The following is a 25,261-nucleotide window of genomic DNA, read 5'->3' as shown; positions in this document are numbered from 1 at the left end:
AACTTAGATACATTACTCTCAGTCCCTTCATCTAAGTCATTAATATAGTTTGTAAATAGCTGAGGCTCCAGCACTGATCCTAGTCACAGCCTGCCAACTTGAAAATGCCCTGTTTATCCCTACTCTCCGCTTTCTGTCTGTTAACCAATCCTCTATCTGTGCTGATATGTTACCCCCATCACCATAAGCCCTTATCCTCTGCAATAACCTTTTAGGTGGCACCTTATCAAATGCCTTTTGGAAATCCAAATACACTACATCTCGAGGTTCTCCTTTATCTATCCTGTCAGTTACACCCTCAAAAATCTCTAACAAATGTATCAGACATCTCATCCCCTTTAGAAAACTTCCTTAATATAGACTCAAGTATTTTCCCTACAACTAAAGGCACACCTCAGCCTTGCCATTTCTAGAGAAAAGATCTCCAGCAAGTTCAATCTTTCCAGCAATGTCTAAACCTCTCAATTCTGCTATTACTCGTGTAATTCTTTTGAATTCCTTGTTAGATTTAATCAGTGACTTTCTTATATTGGTGACCCCGAGTTTTGGAATCTGCCTACACATTTTAAGCTGCGTCTGGCTGGGAGCTCAGAAAGATTCTGTTCCCCAGGATTAAGACACAAAGAGAGCTTGGAAAGAGCTCAGAGCGTTTCGAATTCCTGACACGTGTTCAAAAAGGCTGCTCGCCTGCACTGCAGATCTGCGACTGACCTGTGACCTCACTCTCCTCTGGGTTGCCTGTGTCTTCCGAATTGACGGTCACCACCTGGACAGAGACCGAGGACCGGGAGACCCCTGCTGGCCACACCTTGTGGGTCTGCATGTGCTTTTTGACATTCGATTTCTGAGCAAAGGCTCGGCCACAAACAATGCACTGGAATGGCTTCTCCCCCGTGTGGCTGCCGAAATAGAGAGAGGGGAAAAGAGGTCAGAGGTCAATCAGGAAAACCAAAGGTTACATGGCATTCCAACTTAAAACAGTTCAGCGGACTTTGCTACAATTTACCAAAAGAAACGGCACAACATGGGAGCTGCAAATCTAGACTTCAGGGACGATGATACAGAGAACTCCTTGAGATCCCGACCTTTAACATAAACCCTGTGAGATAGGCCATGAAAGAAAGAGACTTGTATTCTACAGCACCTTTCACAACCATAGGACATTCCAAAGCACTTTACAGTCAATGAAGTGCTACTGAAGTGTAGTCATTGTTGTAATTTAGGAAATACGGCAGCCAATTTATGTACAGAAAGCTCCCACGAACAGCCACAAGATAATGACCACACAGACGGTTTCATTTTAATGATGTTCATTAAGGGTTATATAATCGGTCAGCATTCCCCCCCTCTTCAAATAGTGCCATGGGATCTTTTACATTAACCTGGGCTGGATGAAGGGACCTCAGTTTAACGCCTCATTCGAAAGACAGCACCTCTGACAGCGCAGCGCACCCTCAGTACTGCACTCGGAGCGTCAGCCCGGATTTTGTGTGCAAGTCTCTGGAGTGCGACTTGAATCCACAACCTCCTGACCCACTGAGCTAGGACTGAGAAAGGTGCAGGGGCATGGCAGGTCAACGTGCTCTCCTGACAGAAGATGGAGGCTGGGTCTGACGCAGGCCGAGGTGCAGCGGTCACGCGCAGTGCAATTGTGAGGCTCCATCAAAATGGAGGTGGTGCCCCCCACACCCCCCCCTCCCAACCACTCTGCAGACAGGGGACCCCCTCCCCCATCTCCTGATCAAAACCTGCCATTAACAAGATGCTCAGTTCTCACATGCACCAGTTACTGACATAAAAATGGAGCCCAGTGGCTCGTTTGCTGGGGCTACAATGTGAAGGGGAGGGGTGATGATCCCACAGACTGCCCTGGAGATCAGAGAGTACTAACGCAGAAATATTCCTCAGGGGATTTAATGGGACATCAGCCGCAATGGGGCAATTCTATAAATGAAGTAAGCCCACAGGGCACGCTTGCTCATAGAAATATCCATGTCTTAATCCACAGGGAGGGGAGAGGCAGTACTGATACTGTAAAAGTACTTTTCATCATTACTTCCAGCACCTTCGTTAAACTTTATAAAACACTGGTTAGACCTCAGCTGGAGTATTGGGTTCCAGAAGGATGTCGAGGGTGCGGTGGAGATTTATCAGAACCGTGCCAGGGATGAGGGACTTCAGTTAAGGGGAGAGACTGGAGAAGCTGGGATTGATCTTTTGAGTAGGTTGAGGGGCAATTTGAAAAAAGTGTTCAAAATCCTGAGGAGCTTTGACAGAGTAAATAAGGAGAAACCGTTTCCAGTGGCAGGAGGGTCGGTAAACAGAAGACAAAGATGTAAGATAATTGGCAAAAGAAGCAGAGGTGACATGAGGAGAATTGTTTTTTACGCAGTGAGTTGTTGTGATCTGGAATGTGCTGCCTGAAAGGGCGTTCGAAGCGGATTCAATAGTAACTTTCAAAAGGAAATTGGATAAATACTTGAAGGGGAGAAATTTGCAAGGCAACGGGGAAAGAACAGGGAAACGAGACTAATGGAATAGCAAAGAGCTGATCTAGGCACGATGGGCTGAACAGCCTCCTGCTGTGTTGTGAGAATCTATAAGAAGCTAGTCAGGAGAGGCAAGGCTTTTGGTGCTTCCTATCCCTTAGACCATGTTCTGTAAGGAAACTGACCCTTGTACCTTCTGATGTGCTGCTGGAGATCAAAGTTCTTGGTAAACAGCTTGTTGCAATAGTTGCATTTGAGCTTTTGCAATTTCCCTTTTCCTGAAACACAAAGGAAAAAGTTTGCGGCACTCACTCCGATTTCCATTTCCCATCGCTCCTTTCTATCAGTTTATATCATTGATTCTTGACTCGTGCACAATGTTTTCAGGAGCTCTCACCTACACTCCAACTCTTCACTGGAGGGACCTGCAGCCCAGACACAATGCAATGCAGGAGAGGCAGTGAGACAGGCAACTCCATGAGGAAGATGACAACTGCTCCCTAACCACCCCTCTAGCACCCACCCACCCTGGATCCCTGTTACACTCACACTGACCCCTCCCACAAACAGCAAAGTGACAGTAACTGTGTAACCTGTTTATATGGCGGTTGAGAGATAAATATTGGCCCAGGGAGATCTCCGCCTGCTCTCTTTGTCTCATGGGATCATTTATGTCCACCAGAGAGGTCAGATGGGGCCTCAGTTTAACGTCTCATCCGAAAGACGGTACCTCTGACAGTGCAGCACGCCCTCAGTAATGCAATGGTGAAGACGGTACCTCTGACAGTGCAGCACGTCCTCAGTAATGCAATAGGGAAGACGGTACCTCTGACTGTGCAGCACGCCCTCAGTAATGCAATGGGGAAGACAGTACCTCTGACAGTGCAGCACGCCCTCAGTAATGCAATAGGGAAGACGGTACCTCTGACAGTGCAGCACGCCCTCAGTAATGCAATAGGGAAGACGATACCTCTGACAGTGCAGCACGCCCTCAGTAATGCAATGGGGAAGACGGTACCTCTGACAGTGCAGCACGCCCTCAGTAATGCAATGGGGAAGACGGTACCTCTGACAGTGCAGCACGCCCTCAGTAATGCAATCATGTGTCAGCCTAGGTTTCGTGCTCTAGTCTCCATAGTGGAATTTGAAGCCACAGCTTTCTGCCTGAAAGGCAGGAGTGAGACTGAAGTATCAATTCCTGCTGGTGTTGGGGCCCTTACCTTCCGGAATGCCCATGGTGTCTTTGGAAAGCCTGTTCTTCCCGCTGTCGGAATCGAACGTGTGGAGGTCGTTGGGGTTGGTGTTGGGGTTCAGTGCCGAGGTGGAGATGATGCTGCTGGTTTTGGTTTTGAAGCCTTGCTTCCCCGGACTGTAGACGGGTGGAGTGGTAAATGGTGAGCTCTCCACACACTGACTCGGAATCTGTACAACCAACAGAAAGAGCAGTGACTGCAGCGAGTACGCAGAGCGAGTACGCAGAGCGAGTACGCAGAGCGAGTACGCAGAGCGAGTACGCAGAGCGAGTACGCAGAGCGAGTACGCAGAGCGAGTACGCAGAGCGCGCTCAAATAAGCCGGTTACAGGACTCAGATAAAATGGAAAAACACAACAGGCTGGGAGTCTTCAGAAAAGAGAAGGCTGAGGTCTGACCTGATAGAGGACTTTAAAATTATGTAGGGGTTTGATAGAGGAGACATAGAGATGTATCCACTTGTGGGTTGAGTCAAAAACCAGGGGACATAAATATAAAACAGTCACCAATAAATGCAGTCAGGAATTCAGGAGAAACGTCTTTACCCAGAGAATGGTGAGAAAGTGGAACTCGCTGCCACAGCAAGCTGCATAAAGGCACGAGAGAGAAAAAGGGGTGGGAGGAGGCTCGTGTGGAGCACTTGGGCCGAATGGCCTGTTTCTGTGTTTTACAAACTGTATCTCCCTACTAGAGGGGACTATGAGAGAAACAGAAAAGGATCTATTGAAAATTATTTCAAACAAAACCGTGACACGCAGTTCACTGCTGATCAGCAAAGGGCCTCAGACAGCAAGACACCCAAAATTCAGGCTCAGGTGAAGCAATCAGGAGCCAAGAACCAGTCAAGAACGAGCTGCAGCCTGTTACCAGGATCCTGTCTGAACAGAAAACGTACAACAGCCCAAGTGTAACATTCGCGGGTTCCGTATATTTAAAGCTGATTGAGCTACAGGGCGACTGGGAGAGTAGGGGCAGTGGGATTGGTCAGAGGGACGGACAGGGAGAGTGGGGGCAGTGGGATTGGTCTGAGGGATGGACTAGGAGAGCAGGGGCATGGGATTGGTCAGAGGGACGGACTGGGAGAGTGGGGGCAGTGGGATTGGTCAGAGGGACGGACTGGGAGAGTGGGGCCAGTGGGATTGGTCAGTGGGACGGACTGGGAGAGTGGGGGCAGTGGGATTGGTCAGAGGGACGGACTGGGAGAGTGGGGGCAGTGGGATTGGTCAGAGGGACGGACTGGGAGAGTGGGGTCAGTGGGATTGGTCAGAGGGACGGACTGGGAGAGTGGGGGCAGTGGGATTGGTCAGAGGGACGGACTGGGAGAGTGGGGGCAGTGGGATTGGTCAGAGGGACGGACTGGGAGAGTGGGGGCAGTGGGATTGGTCAGAGGGACGGACTGGGAGAGTGGAGGCAGTGGGATTGGTCAGTGGGACGGACTGGGTGAGTGGGGTCAGAGGGGCTGGTCCCCCACTGACTATCCAATTCCAAGCTTTTTGGGACATAAATGAACAGAGATAATAATTTTCAGAATTGAATTGAACAAACACTTGAAAAGTAAAGATTTTCAGGGCAATGGGGAAAGAGCAGGGGGGCTGGGAATAATTGGAAAGCTCTTTCCAAGAGCCAGCACAGGCACAATGGTCCAAATGGCCTCCTTGGTGTGAAATCACTGAGTGTCACACCATCCTGTCAGCCTCCCTGCTTCATCTCCTGTCCTACTTATCCCGCAGTCCAAAATAATCAAAGATATTCGCACCGCTGCCTGAAGCCTATCGCCCTTGAATAGGTGGGTACCTGAATCTGTTGGAAGTTCTGCATTGCCAGCGACTGTCCCTCGGTGGAGTTGCCGTTCATTGCGGCCAGTGTACTGTAGACCTGCACCACGGCATTCCCATTGGAGCTGGGCTGAACATGTGGGGTCATGGCGGCTGGAGGAGGCGGGGGAGGAGGTGGAGGAGGAGGTGGGGGGATGTACGAGGCCCCCGGGTGCATGTTATGACTGCTCTGCAGAACAGAGTTAAAAACACACAGAGAAAATCTAATTGATTATTTTTTAAAAAGACACAACTTCGACCCGAGTCAATGATGGATTCTCTCAGGAAAAACAAACTCACTGCATGATAAAAGTCCATCGAATACAACGATAATGGATTTGTTGTGTAATTGCAGTAATCGATCTCTAGCAATCAATCACTTTACCCAATCTCGCCAAACTCCAGACCCTGGGAACCCCGGGCAAGGCTCAATCCTGGGTCGGGGGATTCCCGAAGTGGCCGTGGCAGGACCTCAGTGACGATCTACATGGAGACGGCCAATTAAGAAGCTGTGCCCGGGAGTCTGATGCCAAATAAGGACAGCAGGCAGACTCGCACTGCTACAGACCCAATCAGAGGGTCCACAGCAACGCCCAGCCCGCGGCCCCACCAGGAGAGGTGGTCACTGCCGAGGGAGGGAGGAGAGTGCGAGGACACCTCGGCTGCCTGCACAGAAGTGATGAATTAAGAAGGTTCAAAGTCGGTAGGGCCATCAGTGTTGGGGGTGGGGGGGGGGGGAAGGGAAAGCCCTCCTCAGGAGTATTCACAAACAGAGCTGTAGCCTTTCACCCTCACAGCCCTGTCATCAGTGCATGGAGAGTCCGGCTCTGCCCCCTGGCCTGCCGCCGGGAGGCTCCACTCTGAGCAGTGGGGTCCATTCCAACATCGGTAAATTCCCCTAAGTGGGCTTTAATTACACAAATTATCTGCCCACCCGTGGAGCAGGCAGCTGACCCGGGAAACCTTCCCAGAGGCGGGAACGTACCAGTGAGCCGTTCCGATGCAGTTCCCCACCCCTCCCCCGTCTCCGTGGGGCCAGGAAAATCCTGCTCCAGCTGAGGAATTCCCAGTGGGGAGAGTTGTGAGAACCAAAGGTGGTAAAGTCATCGGTTCCTCCCCAGGCCATGTTACTCTCACCACACATCACGTTTCAAATACACAATATTTCAAAATGTTACTTTCTGAAAACCTTTGCAATCTGTATCTGAATGAATGGACAGAGTCCGTTTCCACTATCCCTCCACCCCCCCCGGGTACCTGATTTACAGACTGACCACTCACTCACTGAAATATTCTCCACATGGTGCATCGCGCGGAGGCTTCAATGAATTGCTGAGATTCCAGGGAAAAATGCGATTAAAATGCTCCCAAATCTAACTATCCTCCTCCTTGTGCCAAAATGGGAAGCTCGGAGATGGGGATTAACCCTCTCCCTCCCAACTAAGAGGGCAATAAACCTGGGGGTCATTTCCAACTTGCTGCCTAGTGGGGAGCTGGTGTCCGTTAGAGAAATTGCCCACACTTCGCTAAAATCAGCTAAAAGCAGGAATGGGCTGTTCTAGAATTCCAGTTTCACACCACGGACAGAAATCCTGGAAATACAGAAACTGGAGGAGGTCATTTAGCCCTTCGTGTCTGTTCCAGCATTCAGCAAGATCACGGGAGACCTCATTCCTCAGCTGCTCTTTCCTGCCGTATCCCCATCAGTTCCCTCAACATCTATTGATCTCAATCTTGAACATCCTCAATGACAGAGCCTCCAGAGCCCTCGGGGGGTAGGGAATTACAAAGATTCACAACCCTCTGAATGAATCTTCTCTTCATCTCCGTTCGAGATGGCCAACCCCCCTTATCCTGAGACTGTAACCCCAGTCGATCTTCAACATCACATCTTTTCAGTGATTAAGTTCCGAATTTCTATGACCCTGTGTGATAAAGTGCTTCCTGCTTTCTCTCCTAAAAGGCCACACCTTCCCTCCCTCCACTGTGATGTCATTATCCATGACTCCCAAACTCAGGACTAATGGATTGTTAAATACAAATACCCTTCTATCCAGTCCAGGGCTTCAGAAACAGGAGCTCGATTGAGTTAAACCCGAACACTTTGTGCTTTTCAGATGCTATCCGAACGCCCCCTCCCATTCCAAAAAACTGCCCTCCGTCTGAGAACGGGTCATTTCCTGGATGACTCCCACCCCATTGGTATGCGAGCTGTGGTGGAGGGGTTGTGACCCCCCCCCCCCCACCACCGTGGCACGTACCTGCACCGGCGGCTGCAAGGCGGTCATGGACTGATCGAGAGAGGTGAAAGCAGACACAGCGGACATTAACACATCATCACTGACAATGATGTTTCCTTGCACCAGTGCCTGTGTCAGTGGGGAGTGAGGCACAGTGATGTAGGTCGAGACTTGCTGCACCATGTCGTGGAGGGAAAGTGCGAGGAGAGAATGAAAAGGAGAAATCTCGTTAATATTCCCAGTCACAGACCGGATTGGCAATGAGTGGGAATCATTTACAGAAGTAGCTTCATCATGGCAACGCCAATCAGCTGTCACAACGACACAAACTGTCTGAGACACAAAGAACAAATTGAAGACAGACTTGCATTTATATAGCGCCTTTTGCCCCGGGACATACCAAAGCACTTCACAGCCAATGAAGTGGAGTCACTGCTGTAAAGTAGGAAACGCAACGGCCAATTTGCGCACAGCAAGATCCCACAAACAGCAACCTGATTAGGACAACAGAATGATACAGCGCAGAAGCATGCCATTCGGCCCATCGTGTCTGTGCTGGCTCTGTGAAAGTGCTATCTAATTAATCCAACTCCCCAACTCTTGTCAATACTGTCATGGGATCTTTTAGATTCACCTGAGGGGCCTCGATTTAACATCTCATCTGAAAGACGGCACCTCCAACATTGCAGCACTCCCTCAGTACTGACCCTCTGACAGTGCGGCGCTCCCTCAGTAATGACCCTCCGACAGTGCGGCGCTCCCTCAGTACTGACACTCCGACAGTGCGGCGCACCCTCAGTACTGACCCTCCGACAGTGCGGCGCTCCCTCAGTACTGACCCTCCGACAGTGCGGCGCTCCCTCAGTACTGACCCTCCCGACAGTGCGGCGCTCCCTCAGTACAGACCCTCCGACAGTGCGGCGCGCCCTCCGACAGTGCGGACTCCCTCAGTACTGACCCTCCGACAGTGCGGACTCCCTCAGTACTGACCCTCCGACAGTGCGGACTCCCTCAGTACTGACCCTCCGACAGTGCGGACTCCCTCAGTACTGACCCTCCGACAGTGTAGCACTCCCTCAGTACTGACCCTCCGACAGTGCGGACTCTCTCAGTACTGACCCTCCGACAGTGTAGCACTCCCTCAGTACTGACCCTCCGACAGTGCAGACTCCCTCAGTACTGACCCTCCGACAGTGCGGCGCACCCTCAGTACTGACCCTCCGACAATGCAGACTCCCTCAGTACTGACCCTCCGACAGTGCAGCGCTCCCTCAGTACAGACCCTCCGACAGTGCGGCGCGCCCTCAGTACTGACCCTCCGACAGTGCGGACTCCCTCAGTACTGACCCTCCGACAGTGCGGACTCCCTCAGTACTGACCCTCCGACAGTGCGGACTCCCTCAGTACTGACCCTCCGACAGTGCGGACTCCCTCAGTACTGACCCTCCGACAGTGCGGACTCCCTCAGTACTGACCCTCCGACAGTGCGGACTCCCTCAGTACTGACCCTCCGACAGTGTAGCACTCCCTCAGTACTGACCCTCCGACAGTGCGGACTCTCTCAGTACTGACCCTCCGACAGTGTAGCACTCCCTCAGTACTGACCCTCCGACAGTGCAGACTCCCTCAGTACTGACCCTCCGACAGTGCGGACTCTCTCAGTACTGACCCTCCGACAGTGCAGCACTCCCTCAGTACTGCACTGGAATGTCAGCTGAAGTCTCTGGAGGGGGGGATTGAACCGAGGACATTCTGCCTCTGAGGCAACAGAATATTACCCACAAGGGCCCTGGACAGGAAGGAAGGAAGCCACCAGGCAGACCCCCATTTAATCACCATAAAGGAAGGACACATCCCCCCCCACCCCCTCACACACACTATCGTCAACAGGTAGGAACGTCGCACCCTCCCCAGTGTTAGACTCCTCCTACTTTACCTGCCGGCTGATCGGCTGCGGTGGCGGCATCGTAGTCATGGACGGGACGGACGTGTAGGCGTTGCTGGGCGCCAGGGAGACGGAGGCGAGTGACGGAATGTTGCTCTGACACTGCTCCCGCTTGTGAGAGATGAAGGTCTGCAGCGAGTTGAACTGTTTCTTGCACTTCCCGCACAGAAATACATCTTCCTCATCTGAGAGAGAGAGAGAGAGACGAGGAGGGAGGGAGGGAGGAGGAGGGTTGGTGTGGGGGAAGGGATGTGGGGGAAGGGATGTGGGGGAAGGGATGTGGGGGAAGGGATGTAGGGGAAGGGATGTAGGGGAAGGGATGTAGGGGAAGGGATGTAGGGGAAGGGATGTAGGGGAAGGGATGTAGGGGAAGGGATGTAGGGGAAGGGATGTAGGGGAAGGGATGTAGGGGAAGGGATGTAGGGGAAGGGATGTAGGGGGAGGGGGGCGTGGGAGGGAGTCAGCATGTCAATGTTTTTCTTTATTCTTTCCCCCTGAAGGTTACGGGATAGGGAGGGATGGAGGGAGGGGGCAGGGAGTGAGGCAAGTGGGGGGGGGGGAGGAGGGGATGGATGGGGTTGGTTGAAACCTATCTTCAGCGGTGGAGTATCGTTCACAGAATGAGGCCATTCGGCCCCTCGAGCCTGCTCCGCCATTCAAAAAGATCAGGGCTGATATCATTGGGGCCTTAACTCCACTTTCCTATCTGCCCCCCTAACCCTCGACTCCCTTGTTGATCAAAACTCTAACTCAGCCTTGAATATAATCAATGACCCAACCTCTACTGCTCTCTGGGAAGAGAACTGCAAGACGAGCGACTCTCAGCGGAGAAATTCCCCCTCATCTCCGTCTTACAAGGGAGACCTCTTATTTTTAAACTGTGACCCCTAGTTCCGGTATCCCCCATGAGTGGAAACATCTTCTCAACATCCACCCTGTCAAATCCCCTCAGAATCTTATGTTTCAGTAAAATCATCTCCCATTCTTCTGCAATCCAATGAGTATAAACCCAACCTGCTCAACCTTTCCTCGCACGATAACCCCTTCCTCTCAGGAATCAGTCAAATACACCTTCTTTGAACTACTTCCAGTGCGATTACATCTTTTCTTAAGTAAGGAGACCAAAACTGTACACAATACTCTCGGTGTGGTCTCACAAATGCCCTGTATAGTTGCAGCAAGACTTCCCTATTTTTACACTCCATCCTCCTTGCAATAAATGCCAATATTCCATTTGCCTTCCTAATTATTTGCTGTACCTGCATGTTAACCTTTTGTGATTATGCACAAGGACACCCAGATCCCTCTGTACCAGAGTTCTGCAGTCTCTCTCCATGCAAATAATATTCGGCTTTTCTATTCTTCCCGCGAAAGTGGACAAACTCACATTTTCCCACATTATACTCCATCTGTCAAATTTTTGCCCATTCAATTAACCTAACTATATCCCTTTGCAGACACTGTGTCCTCCTCACAACTTGATTTCCCACCTATCTTTGTAGCGACAAATTGAGAGCTTGTCTGGGATTTGAACCCGGAATCTCTGGCATATTTCAGCTAATGACCCCAAACAGAGAATCATATTCTGAGGCCAAACTGTCCCACTCCCCTCTGCTCTTTCCCCACCGCCCTGAAAACGTTTCCCTTTCAAGTATTTTTCCAATTCCTTTGTGAAATTATTGAAACTGCTTGCATTGTTGTCAGGAAATGTGTCCCAGATCCGATCAATTTGATGCCTTTTCTCCCCCTATCTCCTCCCCATCCCTCTTCTGGTTTCTGTGAACAGGCGCTCGATTCACATTCACCCAAGGACCAATCACACCCACTGCCGCACCCTGATCCCAAAGCTGCCCCTCCTCCCCCTCCTCTCACCCACATTTACCCTGTGAACCCTGGACGGCCACAACAAACACATGTACAGCCTCAGTCTAGGCTGATCCAGCAAGGGGGGGGGGGGGGGGGGGGTCTCTGCACAACAACACGGCCTTTAATCACCATGGAGCTCATGGACCAGACCAGGCCCGGGTGCGGCGTAACGCAGCCCAGGCGGGAGAGGGTGTCTTCCAGCTAAATTGTTCACTGTAAACCCATGACCTGTCCTTTGTGTTTGAACTTTTCACGGCAGAAGTTTCAAGCATCAAATTCAACCTCCGATGCGGGGGGAGGGGGGTGTAAATCATTGGCTGGAATTCACTCAGGAGTCAAATCCCCCGAGAGAAAGTTCTCGAGAGGAGTTTTAGTTTTAGTCAACATCTCGCGATGGTTCGGCTCTCTGCCCGATAAGGTCACAGAATGGCCTCCAGCCAATCAAATGTTCAGACATGTAAGTCAATGTTGGATCGATATTTACCATCCAATCAACATCAAAGAGTCTCAAAGCCCTTTGGCCCATGTTTTTTCTTAATATTTTAGCTTTTGGCACATAGGTAATGTTGGCAAGGCTTCCATATGGCATACCGTTGCCCTGGAAACAGTTTAAAGGCCATTTCAGTGTCAAACATGTTGGTGTCCGACTGGAGTCACATACAGGCCCAGAGCAGATAAGAACTTTTAATAAGGGAGACAGTGGTGTGGTGGTAAAGCCACTGGACTAGTAATCCCGAGGGGGTCATAGAGTTATACAGCACCATAGAGTTATACAGCACAGAAACAGGCCCTTCGGCCCATTGTGTCCGTGCTGGCCATCAAACACCTAACTATTCTAATCCCATTTTCCCGACCTTGGCCTGTAGCTATGGCATTTCAAGTGCTCATCTAAATACTTTTTAAATGTTGTGAGGGTTCCTGCCTCTACCACCCCTTCAGGCAGTGTGTTCCAGATTCCAACCACCCTCTGGGTGAACAAATCTTTCCTCAAATCCCCTCTAAACCTCCTGCCCCTGACCTTAAATCTATGCCCCCTGGTTATTGACACCTCTGCTAAGGGAAAAAGTTTCTTCCTATCTATCCTATCAATGCCCCTCATAATTTTGTATACCTCAATCATGTCTCCCCTCTGTCTTCTCTGCTCTAAGGAAAACAACCCCAGCCTTTTCAGTCTCTCTTCATAGCTGAAATGCTCCAGCCCCGGCAACATCCTGGTGAATCTCCTCTGCACCCTCTCCAGTGCAATCACATCCTTCCTATGGTGTGGTGACCAGAACTGTACACAGTACTCCAGCTGTGGCCTAACTAGCGTTTTATACAGCTCCATCATAACCTTCCTGCTCTTATATTCTATGCCTCGTCTGATAAAGGCAATTATCCCATATGCCTTCCTAACCACCTTATCTACCTGTGCTGCTGCCTTCACTGATCTATGAACAAGTACACCAAGGTCCCTCTGATCCTCTGTACTTCGTAGGGCCCTACCATCCATTGTATATTCCCTCGCCTTGTTAGTCCTCCCAAAATGCATCACCTCACACTTCTCAGGATTAAATTCCATTTGCCACTGCTCCGCCCATCTTACCAGCCCATCTATATCATCCTGTAACCTAAGGCTTTTGTCCTCACTATTTACGACAACACCAATTTTCATGTCATCTGCGAACTTACTTATCATACCTCCTACATTCCCGTCTAAATCATTAATGTACACTACAAACTACAAGGGTTCCAACACCGATCCCTGTGGTAGACCACTGGTCACAGGTTCAAATTCCACAATTCAATTAATTAAAAATCTGGAATTGAAAGCTAGTCTCAGTAATGGTGCCGTGAAGCTACCATCAATTGTTGTAAAAACCCATCTGGTTCCCTCATGTCCTTCAGGGAGGGAAATCTGCCAGCCTTACCTGGTCTGGCCTACATGTGACTCCAGACCCACAACAATGTGGTTGACTCTTAACTGCCCTCTGAATTGGCCTAGCAAGCCACTCATTTGTCAAGGGCAATTAGGGATGGGCAATAAATGCTGTCCTTGCCAGTGATGCCCATATCCTGTGAAACAAAAAAAACTATATAATGGGCAGCTCGACTCAAGCCAAGCCAACTTACCCATGGCTGACTGGATGCTACTGTTAGTCACTCCGTGTCCTGACGGATCTGTGACAGATCCCTGACTATCCAGCAACGACTGCACAGCCAACACTGTCTGGTTATCCATTCCTGTTGGGAAAAAGGAAGATTAAGAGGGGCAAAACTGGTCAGCTTAAAACCTTCACCTCTGGTCAGCCTCAGGGTCAGCAACCTTTTTATTTTTACCTGAAGAACCTTTTTAAAAAAAAGTTGAGGAAATAAAAAGCATTGACAGCCGCAAGAGGAAATTTCAACTTTCTAAGCCAAATACCTGGCAAACTGCCGGTAGAATGCATAATTTGCATATATAATAAAATACATGTGAATTGCTGAAAATAGAGACATGTCGAAGCTTTTTGTCTTGCACTCATCAGGACAATACACAAGAATAACCAATGCAAGGGAAAACAACAATTTATACTGCATGAGAAGAGAGTGATGATTGATTGGTAGAGGCGTTGCCATGGAGAATGGTGACTGACAATTAACTGCCAAGCTTTCTTTGAAATTAAAACCAGGCAGCTTGATTCTAATTGGTCAGCGAATGGCTGTCATTTATTTTGTTCAGCTGAAACAGGTGCAATGTGTGTACATGTTCTTTCTGTCTGCAAAGAACAGGGCCCTGTGTATTAATATATGTAGCTTCCAGTACGCACAAATGCACCACACTGCGAACCCAACTGACAGTCTTAAATTGGTTGTCAGCGTAATTCTTAGCACACTGAAGATTATTTAGCAAATGTTATCCAATCGCAGAATCACTTCTAATATTGGTCACTGTGTTTTGAGTTTTGCAAGCACGGGCTGGTTGGGTACGGCCCGTACCTTGCCCGTTGCAAACAGCAGAAGGGGACATGTTGTTTGATACGATCCGCCAGTCTTTGGGACGTAGGGCCTTTATATATAGCATCACACTGGCATTGAAATTCATATAACACATTATTCATTGGCAGAGTGTCTTTTCGGCTTGACAGCAGCAACCTGTTAGAGGTGAACATGTACACACATTGCACTGTTTCAGCTGAACAAAATAAGTGACAGCCATTCGCTGGTTTATTCCTCAAGGCAATGTCCTGACCAGAGTTCACTTGCCAACCAATCAGCACTTTTTTCTCATGCAGTATAAATTGCTGTTTTTCCTTACAATGGTTATTCTTGCGGATTGTCCTGATGAGTGCAAGACGAAAAGCTTTGACAACATGTCTCTATTTTCAGCAATTCTCAGCTTCTCAACTACCAAACGACTATTTAAAATACATGCATTGAATTTACGTATCAATAGGAAAAGACAAAATTAAAATAGATCTAACTCTGAATTATCAGTTTATTGACTTTTTTTACATGATAATTTTGTCAGTAAAGTCATCTTTAAAACAAACTATAACTTAAGATGCGTCAAATTTAGTCAATTGTTTTGGCTACTGTCTCTCGTGATTAAGAGAAGCTTCTAATAGCACATTCAGAATAATTTATCGTCTCAATCATATTAGAAACAATGATGGTTGCAACCATAAACCCTGGTGGTGGTGTTCCCATGCATTTGCTGCCCTTGTCCTTCTAGTTGGTGGAGGTCGCGGGTTTGGAAGGTGCTGTCTAAGGAGCCTTGGCGCGTTGATGCAGTGCATCTTGTAGATGGTACACACTGCTGCCACTGTGCATCGGTGGTGGAGGGAGTGAATGTTTGTGGATGGGGTGCCAATCAAGCGAGCTGCTTTGTCCTGGATGGTGTTGAGTTTCTGGAGTGTTGTTGGAGCTGCACCCATCCAGGCAAGTGGAGAGTATTCCATCAAACTCCTGACTTGTGCCTTGTAGATGGTGGACAGGCTTTGGGGAGTCAGGTGGTGAGTTACTCGCCGCAGGATTCCGAGCCTCTGACCTGCTCTTGTAGCTACGGTATTTATATGGCACCTGAAGCTAAAGACCAGTTCTATGAACAACTCCATAACATCATTAGCAGCATCCCCAACACCGAACACCTATTCCTGCTGGGGGACTTTAATGCCAGGGTTGGGGCCGACCATGACTCATGGCCCTCCTGCCTTGGGCGCTATGGCGTTGGAAGGATGAATGAGAACGGGCAGAGACTGCTTGAGTTGTGTACCTATCATAACCTCTGCATCACCAACTCGTTCTTTCACACTAAACCCTGTCACCAGGTTTCATGGAGGCACCCAAGATCTCGTCGTTGGCACCAGCTAGACCTCATTGTCACAAGGCGACCCGCCTTAAACAGTGTTCAAATCACACGCAGCTTCCACAGTGCGGACTGCGACACCGACCACTCCCTGGTGTGCAGCAAGGTTAGACTCAGACCAAAGAAGTTGCATCATTCCAAGCAGAAGGGCCACCCGCGCATCAACACGAGCAGAATTTCTCACCCACAGCTGTTACAAAAATTTCTAAATTCACTTGTAACAGCCCTTCAAAACACTCCCACAGGGGATGCTGAGACCAAGTGGGCCCACATCAGAGACGCCATCTATGAGTCAGCTTTGACCACCTACGGCAAAAGTGCGAAGAGAAATGCAGACTGGTTTCAATCTCATAATGAAGAGCTGGAACCTGTCATAGCCGCTAAGCGCATTGCACTTTTGAACTACAAGAAAGCCCCCAGCGATTTAACATCCGCAGCACTTAAAGCAGCCAGAAGTACTGCACAAAGAACAGCTAGGCGTTGCGCAAACGACTACTGGCAACACCTATGCAGTCATATTCAGCTGGCCTCAGACATCGGAAACATCAGAGGAATGTATGATGGCATGAAGAGAGCTCTTGGGCCAACCATCAAGAAGATCACCCCCCTCAAATCTAAATCGGGGGACATAATCACTGACCAACGCAAACAGATGGACCGCTGGGTTGAGCACTACCTAGAACTGTACTCCAGGGAGAATGCTGTCACTGAGACTGCCCTCAATGCAGCCCAGCCTCTACCAGTCATGGATGAGCTGGACATACAGCCAACCAAATCGGAACTCAGTGATGCCATTGATTCCCTAGCCAGCGGAAAAGCCCCTGGGAAGGACAGCATTACCCCTGAAATAATCAAGAGTGCCAAGCCTGCTATACTCTCAGCACTACATGAACTGCTATGCCTGTGCTGGGACGAGGGAGCAGTACCCCAGGACATGCGCGATGCCAACATCATCACCCTCTATAAAAACAAAGGTGACCGCGGTGACTGCAACAACTACCGTGGAATCTCCCTGCTCAGCATAGTGGGGAAAGTCTTTGCTCGAGTCGCTCTGAACAGGCTCCAGAAGCTGGCCGAGCGCGTCTACCCTGAGGCACAGTGTGGCTTTCGTGCAGAGAGATCGACTATTGACATGCTGTTCTCCCTTCGTCAGATACAGGAGAAATGCCGTGAACAACAGATGCCCCTCTACATTGCTTTCATTGATCTCACCAAAGCCTTTGACCTCGTCAGCAGACGTGGTCTCTTCAGACTACTAGAAAAGATCGGATGTCCACCAAAGCTACTAAGTATCATCACCTCATTCCATGACAATATGAAAGGCACAATTCAACATGGTGGCTCCTCATCAGAGCCCTTTCCTATCCTGAGTGGTGTGAAACAGGGCTGTGTTCTCGCACCCACACTTTTTGGGATTTTCTTCTCCCTGCTGCTTTCACATGCGTTCAAATCCTCTGAAGAAGGAATTTTCCTCCACACAAGATCAGGGGGCAGGTTGTTCAACCTTGCCCGTCTAAGAGCGAAGTCCAAAGTACGGGAAGTCCTCATCAGAGAACTCCTCTTTGCTGACGATGCTGCTTTAACATCTCACACTGAAGAATGCCTGCAGAGTCTCATCGACAGGTTTGCGTCTGCCTGCAATGAATTTGGCCTAACCATCAGCCTCAAGAAAACGAACATCATGGGGCAGGATGTCAGAAATGCTCCATCCATCAATATTGGCGACCACGCTCTGGAAGTGGTTCAAGAGTTCACCTACCTAGGCTCAACTATCACCAGTAACCTGTCTCTAGATGCAGAAATCAACAAGCGCATGGGTAAGGCTTCCACTGCTATGTTCAGACTGGCCAAGAGAGTGTGGGAAAATGGCGCACTGACACGGAACACAAAAGTCCGAGTGTATCAGGCCTGTGTCCTCAGTACCTTGCTCTACGGCAGCGAGGCCTGGACAACGTATGCCAGCCAAGAGCGACGTCTCAATTCATTCCATCTTCGCTGCCTTCGGAGAATACTTGGCATCAGGTGGCAGGACTATATCTCCAACACAGAAGTCCTTGAAGCGGCCAACATCCCCAGCTTATACACACTACTGAGTCAGCGGCGCTTGAGATGGCTTGGCCATGTGAGCCGCATGGAAGATGGCAGGATCCCCAAAGACACATTGTACAGCGAGCTCGCCACTGGTATCAGACCCACCGGCCGTCCATGTCTCTGTTATAAAGACGTCTGCAAACGCGACATGAAATCGTGTGACATTGATCACAAGTCGTGGGAGTCAGTTGCCAGCATTCGCCAGAGCTGGCGGGCAGCCATAAAGACAGGGCTAAATTGTGGCGAGTCGAAGAGACTTAGTAGTTGGTAGGAAAAAAGACAGAGGCGCAAGGGGAGAGCCAACTGTGCAACAGCCCCAACAAACAAATTTCTCTGCAGCACCTGTGGAAGAGCCTGTCACTCCAGAATTGGCCTTTATAGCCACTCCAGGCGCTGCTTCACAAACCACTGACCACCTCCAGGCGCGTATCCATTGTCTCTCGAGATAAGGAGGCCCAAAAGAACAGTTCAGTTTCTGGTCAATGGTAACCCCCAGGATGTTGATAATGGGGGATTCACCGATGGTAATGCCATTGAATGTCAAGGGGAGATGGTTAGATTCTCTCTTGTTGGAGATGGTCATTGCCTGGCACTTGTGTGGCACAAATGTTACTTGCCACTTATCAGCCCAAGCCTGGATATTGTCCAAATCTTGCTGCATTTCTACACGGTATCTGAGGAGTCACGAATGGTGCTGAACATTGTGCAATCATCAGCGAACATCCCCACTTCTGACCTTATGACTGAAGGAAGGAAATTGGTGAAGCAGCTGAAGATGGTTGGGCCTTGGTCACTACCCTGAGGAACTCCTGCAGTGATGTCCTGGAGCTCAGATGATCGACCTCCAACAACCACAACCATCTTCCTTTGCACTAGGTATGACTCCAACCAGCGGAGAGTTTTCTCCCCGATTCCTATTGACTTCAGTTTTGCTAGGGCTCCTTGATGCCATACTTGGTCAAATGCTGCCTTGATGTCAAGGGCAGTCACTCTCACCTCACCTCTTGAGTTCAGCTCTTTGGACCATGTTTGAACCAAGGCTGTAATGAGGTCAGGAGCTGAGTGGCCCTGGCAGAACCCAAACTGAGCGTCACTGAGCAGGTTATTGCTAAGCAAGTGCCGCTTGTTGGCACTGTTGATGACACCTTCCATCACTTTACTGATGATTGAGAGTAGACTGATGGGGCGGTAACTGGCTGAGTTGGACTTGTCCTGCTGTTTGTGTGCATAGGACATACCTGGGCAATTTTCCACATTGCCGGGTAGATGCCGATATTGTAGCTGTACTGGAACAGCTTGGCTAGGGGCATGGCAAGTTCTGCAGCACAGGTCTTCAGTATTATTGCCAGAATATTGTCAGGGCATTAAAAATCAGGCATTAATATCAGGGATGCTCAAGAGGCCAGAATAGGAGGAGCGCAGAAATCTCGGAGGGTTGTAGGGCTGGAACAAACAGACTCTGCCCTTTGAACGAGCCCAAAAAGCAAACTAGGTTTCACTTAGCATATTTTTACCAACATTTCCAGGGTCAAACTGACATTATTACTCTGTGTCTTTTATGCCTTGAACTCACCTTGAATTACTTCGCTACCAGTGACAGGTAACCCAGCACCTTCCAAACCCACAACCTCTACCACCTAGAAGGACAAGGACAGCAGACGCATGGGAACACCACCACCTGCAAATTCCCCTCCAAGTCACACACGATCCTGACTTGGAACTATATCGCCGTTCCTTCACTGTCGCTGGGTCAAAATCCTGGAATTCCCTTCCTAACAGCACTGTGGGTGTACCTACCCCACACGGACTGCAGCGATTCAAGAAGGCAGCTCACCACCACCTTCTCAAGGGCAATTAGGGATGGGCAATAAATGCTGGGCTTATCGGTGACACGTGTAACTCAATAACGGAAAAATATATTTTTTTGATAGGCAAGCAGTATAAATGGTGAAGCTAACCTGTGATTGGCTCCCAGTCAAGCAATACTTTGATTTTAAAATTCTCACCCTCATTTTCAAATCCCTCCATGGTCTCACCCCTCCCTATCTCTAATCTCCTCCAGCCTCACAACCCTCTGAGTTACCTGCACTCCTCTAATTCTGGCATCTTGTGCATCCCAGATTTTCATCGCTCCGCCAATATTTATCCCTCAACCAACATCATTATCACACTGCTGTTTGTGGGAGCTTGCTGTGCACAGACTATGGCCACATTTCCTAAATTTCAACAGTGACTGCATTTAAAAAAAAAATATTTCATAGAATGTCTCCAAGCAATTGACAGCCAAAGAGACACTACAGAAAAATGTAAATTCTCTTTACCTTTTAATTTTCTACTTTTCTTGCTCCATTTCAAGTTTTATAAACTTATGCAAAGATGCGATAGTGAAATATTTATGTTACTGAACTCTTATCCAGAGGCCTTGGGCTAATAATCCAGAGAACACAGCCTCAAATCTCACCACGGCAGTTTGAGAATTTAAATTTGGTTTGTAAAAAAATCTGGTCTCAGTAAAAGTGACCACGAAGCTGTCGGACTGTCACAAAAACCCAACTGGTTCAATGATGGCCATTCGACAACATCAAGTTGCAGTTATAATCGCGCCTTGAATAGTTGTCCAAAGCTGTTTCACAGCTGCTGCTACACTCACCCGGTCTGGTCTCCATCGGGAGATTGTTTCAGGTCCAGACTGGTTAGAACAGCAAAAAGACTCGATGAAAGGATTTTGTCCCCAAGCGATTCCCCCTCAAGGGTTCTCTCTCCCCAAGACATCATCCACTCTCTAGATTACTGCCTCTGTTTAACCCATGCCCCCTGTTTCAGGCACTTTCTGTTTTTACGCTGCTGGCACTTGGGGGAACTTCAACGATGACTATGTGACCTGCCTGTTCATTGGACGTCCACGCCAATCCCCCGCATTGGACCCTTCGGTCAGGAGAGGAAGGACAGAAGACGGTGAAATCATGTACAGCCTGGGCATACTCAAACAAGGAGTCTACCACGAGGAGCTTTTATTGCAGATTTCCGTCTTCACATCTCAGTGACTTCAACATAAAAATTACATTTTAACAAGACACCAGAAGTCAGTCCATGATCTGCACTGTGACCAAGAACTGACACACTGCTGTGTCAATTCTCATAGGAACCTGAGAAATTCATTGATGAAAGTATGTTTATAGATGTATAATTGTTTTTTGTAGACATTGCAATGCAATGAGTGAAGAGATAGAGCTGCACTCTGCCTGCTTTTTAAAAAGCCTCCCTGGCTTTTCCAACAAGCCCTGAGCCTCCTACCACCTTCCTGCAGCTCTGGGAGCTGCTGTTCCAGAGCTTCTCCCCCCGGGAAGCTGCAAACACCGCCTCCTGCCCGCCTGCATTAACAAAAAAACCTAACATTTAACATTGGCTGGGGAAGGGCGGTGGAGAAAAAAACTCAAACTGCAGAACAATAGTTTCCTGCTGCAGACATTGCAACAAAATAATAGAACAGCAAAAAGACGTTGCACTGCAAAAGGATAGGATCCAAATGCAAAATGCAATAGCTGGAGGGTGAAGTGCAAATTATGGAAAGATGGGAAATATTGCATTTTATTACCTGCCAACGCCTCGAAAATTGCTTGCGCCATCTTGAAGCTTCTCTGTGGTGTTAGAAGCTGGGACGATGGGAAATGGAAGGGGCTAAAATTCTCCCTGGCTGCAGAGAGCGGCGCCGCCACCAGAGGGAGCAGCGGACCACAAAACACAGGCTGCAGTGGGCCAGGGCTCCAGCAGGGGGAGCACGGAGCTCCACTCCAACTCAACTTGGAGAAGTTTTCAATTACTTTTCACAAAATCAGATTCCAAAATAAAATAACATTCAACACTCCCTACCCCGCCACCCACACCAACATGACCATTGCTAACTGACCACCCTCCTCTTCCCCCAGAATACTGGGGCTAAACAAGCTGCCAGGACACACTTGGCTTGCATTAATAAACACATGGGTAGTTAGGACGTGCATTGACATCATGCACCATGTAACAAGTGTAAACTCTCATAAAATAGACAAGATTTAAATCCCTTCATGGCCTCGTCCCTCTCTGTCTCTGTAACCTCCTCCAGCCTACAGCCCTCCACAGTCTCTGCATTTCTCCAGCCCTTAAACTCTTGTCCATTCCCCACTTCCTTCAGCTCAGCATTGGCAGATGTGCCTTCAGCTCCCTCAGGCCTAAGCTCTCGAATTCCCCCCTAAACCTCTCGAACCCTTTAGCTCTCTTTCTCTTTCTTTGAGATACTCTCGAAAATTAATTTGGTCACCTAACATCTCCATTTCCAGCTCAGTGTCAAGAACTGAAAGTTGTTGCTGTCCTTCGTACACCGGAAGTAAATTGGGTAACACGTTTTCCTACATTCAGTCAGTGACCACACTTTACAAGTATTTCATTGGCTGTGAAACACTAATCTTGCTTAAGGCTTGTCAATGTTGTACTTAAAATATGCTGTAAATTCACTGTCCAGTTAAATTGCCAGTTTACCTGAATCTAACTTCCTCAAACAATTAGAAGTTAAACTTAGACAGTAATCTTGTTCTCATTGTGGGAGGGTGTCTTTGGGGAATGAATTTCTTCACACTTCAGGCACACAATGCCAGCTTCAAACACTCAAATATCAACTTCAGTACAAAGTCAAGCCTCCTCTACTCGAAGCTCAGAAGATGCCTCAGTTCCAAACTCAGAGGAGTATCTCATAGAGAGATACAGCACTGAAACAGGCCCTTCGGCCCACCGAGTCTGTGCCGACCAACAACCACCCATTTATACTAATCCTACATTAATCCCATATTCTCTACCACATCCCCACCTTCCCCTACCACCTACCTATACTAGGGGCAATTTATAATGGCCAATTTACCTATCAACCTGCAAGTCTTTGGCTGTGGGAGGAAACCGGAGCACCCGGAGGAAACCCACGCAGACACAGGGAGAACTTGCAAACTCCGCACAGGCAGTACCCGGAATTGAACCCGGGTCGCTGGAGCTGTGAGGCTGCGGTGCTAACCACTGCACCACTGTGCCGCCAGTCTCCTACTGCATTAATGTGGTATTCTCTCACTATTACCCAACCTAGCCATCCTGTAGTATTTCTGAGTGAGACTGCGGACGGTGGTGGAGGTGGGGGGGAGGGGTGGGGCAATGGCATCGTGATGGAGCCCAGACGTCGTCTTGCCGCAGCGGCAATCTACCAATGGTGGCCGGCACGACACGCACCAGCTCAATTCTTGCTTCAATAATCACCAATTGAGAGTCAGTTAAGTAAGGTATTAAGGCAATTGAAAGGGATTTTATGGACCCATCTGAATTTTACGTTAAGTGCATGGCCTACACGGAGCTTCAGAGCCTCAGCAGCTTTTAAAGATTTGCAAACAAAATGGGAGCTGTCACCATTGCTGCAACTTGGTAACCATGTAGTAAAGTTTTTCATGTTATTCAGTGTAAAGGAGATGAGCAGCCATCGATTTGGGGCTGTGGCCCCCTTGATGAGATTGTGCTTCTCGGAGGGAACTCAATAGAGAGGGGCCAGACAGGTGGGTGGGTTGGAGCAGCAGCGCCCAAGTGCCATGGGCATCGTGCATTCCGGAGGAGGGTCCTCCACCGAGGAGGACAACCAAGAATTAGAACATTACAGCACAGTACAGGCCCTTCGGCCCTCGATGTTGCGCCGACCTGTGAAACCATCTGACCTACACTATTCCATTTTCATCCATATGTCTATCCAATGACCACTTAAATGCCCTTAAAGTTGGCGAGTCTACTACTGTTGCAGGCAGGGCGTTCCACGCCCCTACTACTCTCTGAGTAAAGAAACTACCTCTGACATCTGTCCTATATCTATCACCCCTCAACTTAAAGCTATGTCCCCTCGTGTTTGCCATCACCATCCGAGGAAAAAGACTCTCACTATCCACCCTATCTAACCCTCTGATTATCTTATATGTCTCTATTAAGTCACCTCTCCTCCTCCTTCTCTCCAACGAAAACAACCTCAAGTCCCTCAGCCTTTCCTCGTAAGACCTTCCCTCCATACCAGGCAACATCCTAGTAAATCTCCTCTGCACCCTTTCCATAGCTTCCACATCCTTCCTATAATGCGGTGACCAGGACTGCACGCAATACTCCAGGTGCGGTCTCACCAGAGTTTTGTACAGCTGCAGCATGACCTCGTGGCTCCGAAACTCGATCCCCCTACTAATAAAAGCTAACACACCATATGCCTTCTTAACAGCCCTATTAACCTGGGTAGCAAAGAGGACAACCTCAAAGCAGAGGAGGTGCGGCCTCACACATCGGGACAGCAGAGACCTACTGGGCAGCTGCAGGGACGGCCTCCTGATGGGCAAGTGGCAGAAGGCCACAGAGGGAACCGCGAGCTGGTGGCAGCTCGGAGATGGTTACCCTGCAGCAAGGGTATACAGACAGAGGATCAACTATCTCCAGATGTCGGAGAGGTAGGGTTGCCATAGCCTGCGTCTCTCCTGAGAGGCAGTGACTGCTGTATGTGCCATGGTGCAGGAGGTGAGCTCTGATTACAGTGAGAGTTGTCCTAAGCTAGTGGCCATCAATGTCATTGTGGCCCTGAATTTCTATGCGTCAGGTGCATTCCAAGGGCCCACTGGAGACATCTCCCTTTCAGCTGGACATCACTGCATCAAAGTGGTGACAGGTGCCTCTTCAGGGAGGGGCAGTCAGTACATTCATTACTGAACTGATGAGGACTGTCAGGCTCAGATAGCCAGAGGATTGTCTGCCATGGCTGTGTTCGCCCAGGTGCACGGTATGATAGACTGCACGGATGTGGCCATTGAGGCTCCCGCAGGCCAGCCAACAGCCTTCATTAACTAGAAGGAATTTCATCCCCTCAACGTGCAACTGGTCTGCGATCATCATCAACAGATCCTGCAGGTGTGCACGGTACCCTGGGAGCAGCCATGACTTTTGCCACAGCTTTTCAGCACCAAACCCCAATCGCGCCCCCCATCCCTGCATGCCTTCAAGGATGGATACTTGCCAATAAGGGATAGCCACTGAAGAGGTGGTTGCTGACATCTATGAGGAGCCTTAGGACGGAGGCGGAGGAACGCTACAACATAAGCCATGTGGAGACCCGGACCACCATTGAGCAGATCTTCGGTCTCCTCAAGATGAGATTCAGGTGCCTAGATCATTCTGGTGGGGTATTTCAATATGGCCCAGCAAGGGT

At 49.2% G+C, this 25,261-nt stretch overlaps 1 protein-coding gene across 1 annotated transcript in view; it reads right to left on the bottom strand.

Moving 5' to 3' along the window:
- Positions 1–21,756, bottom strand: part of znf341 (zinc finger protein 341) — a 58,764-nt gene extending 37,008 nt beyond the window's left edge. The window contains exons 1-8 of the mRNA XM_068048642.1: positions 21,620–21,756; positions 13,719–13,829; positions 9,732–9,925; positions 7,817–7,969; positions 5,536–5,745; positions 3,710–3,911; positions 2,683–2,767; positions 712–899 (exon numbers count right to left, since the gene is read on the bottom strand). Of these exons, the coding sequence (XP_067904743.1) occupies positions 712–899; positions 2,683–2,767; positions 3,710–3,911; positions 5,536–5,745; positions 7,817–7,969; positions 9,732–9,925; positions 13,719–13,829; positions 21,620–21,650 (1,174 nt within the window). The 5' untranslated portion in view covers positions 21,651–21,756. The remainder of the gene's footprint in view (positions 1–711; positions 900–2,682; positions 2,768–3,709; positions 3,912–5,535; positions 5,746–7,816; positions 7,970–9,731; positions 9,926–13,718; positions 13,830–21,619) is intronic.
- Positions 21,757–25,261: the final 3,505 nt, after the last annotated feature.

This window comes from Heterodontus francisci, chromosome 16 (genome assembly GCF_036365525.1).
Source record: "Heterodontus francisci isolate sHetFra1 chromosome 16, sHetFra1.hap1, whole genome shotgun sequence".
Lineage (NCBI taxonomy): Eukaryota > Metazoa > Chordata > Chondrichthyes > Heterodontiformes > Heterodontidae > Heterodontus > Heterodontus francisci.
Note: the sequence above shows the minus strand (reverse complement) of the source record. Positions and strands in the feature narration are given on the sequence as shown.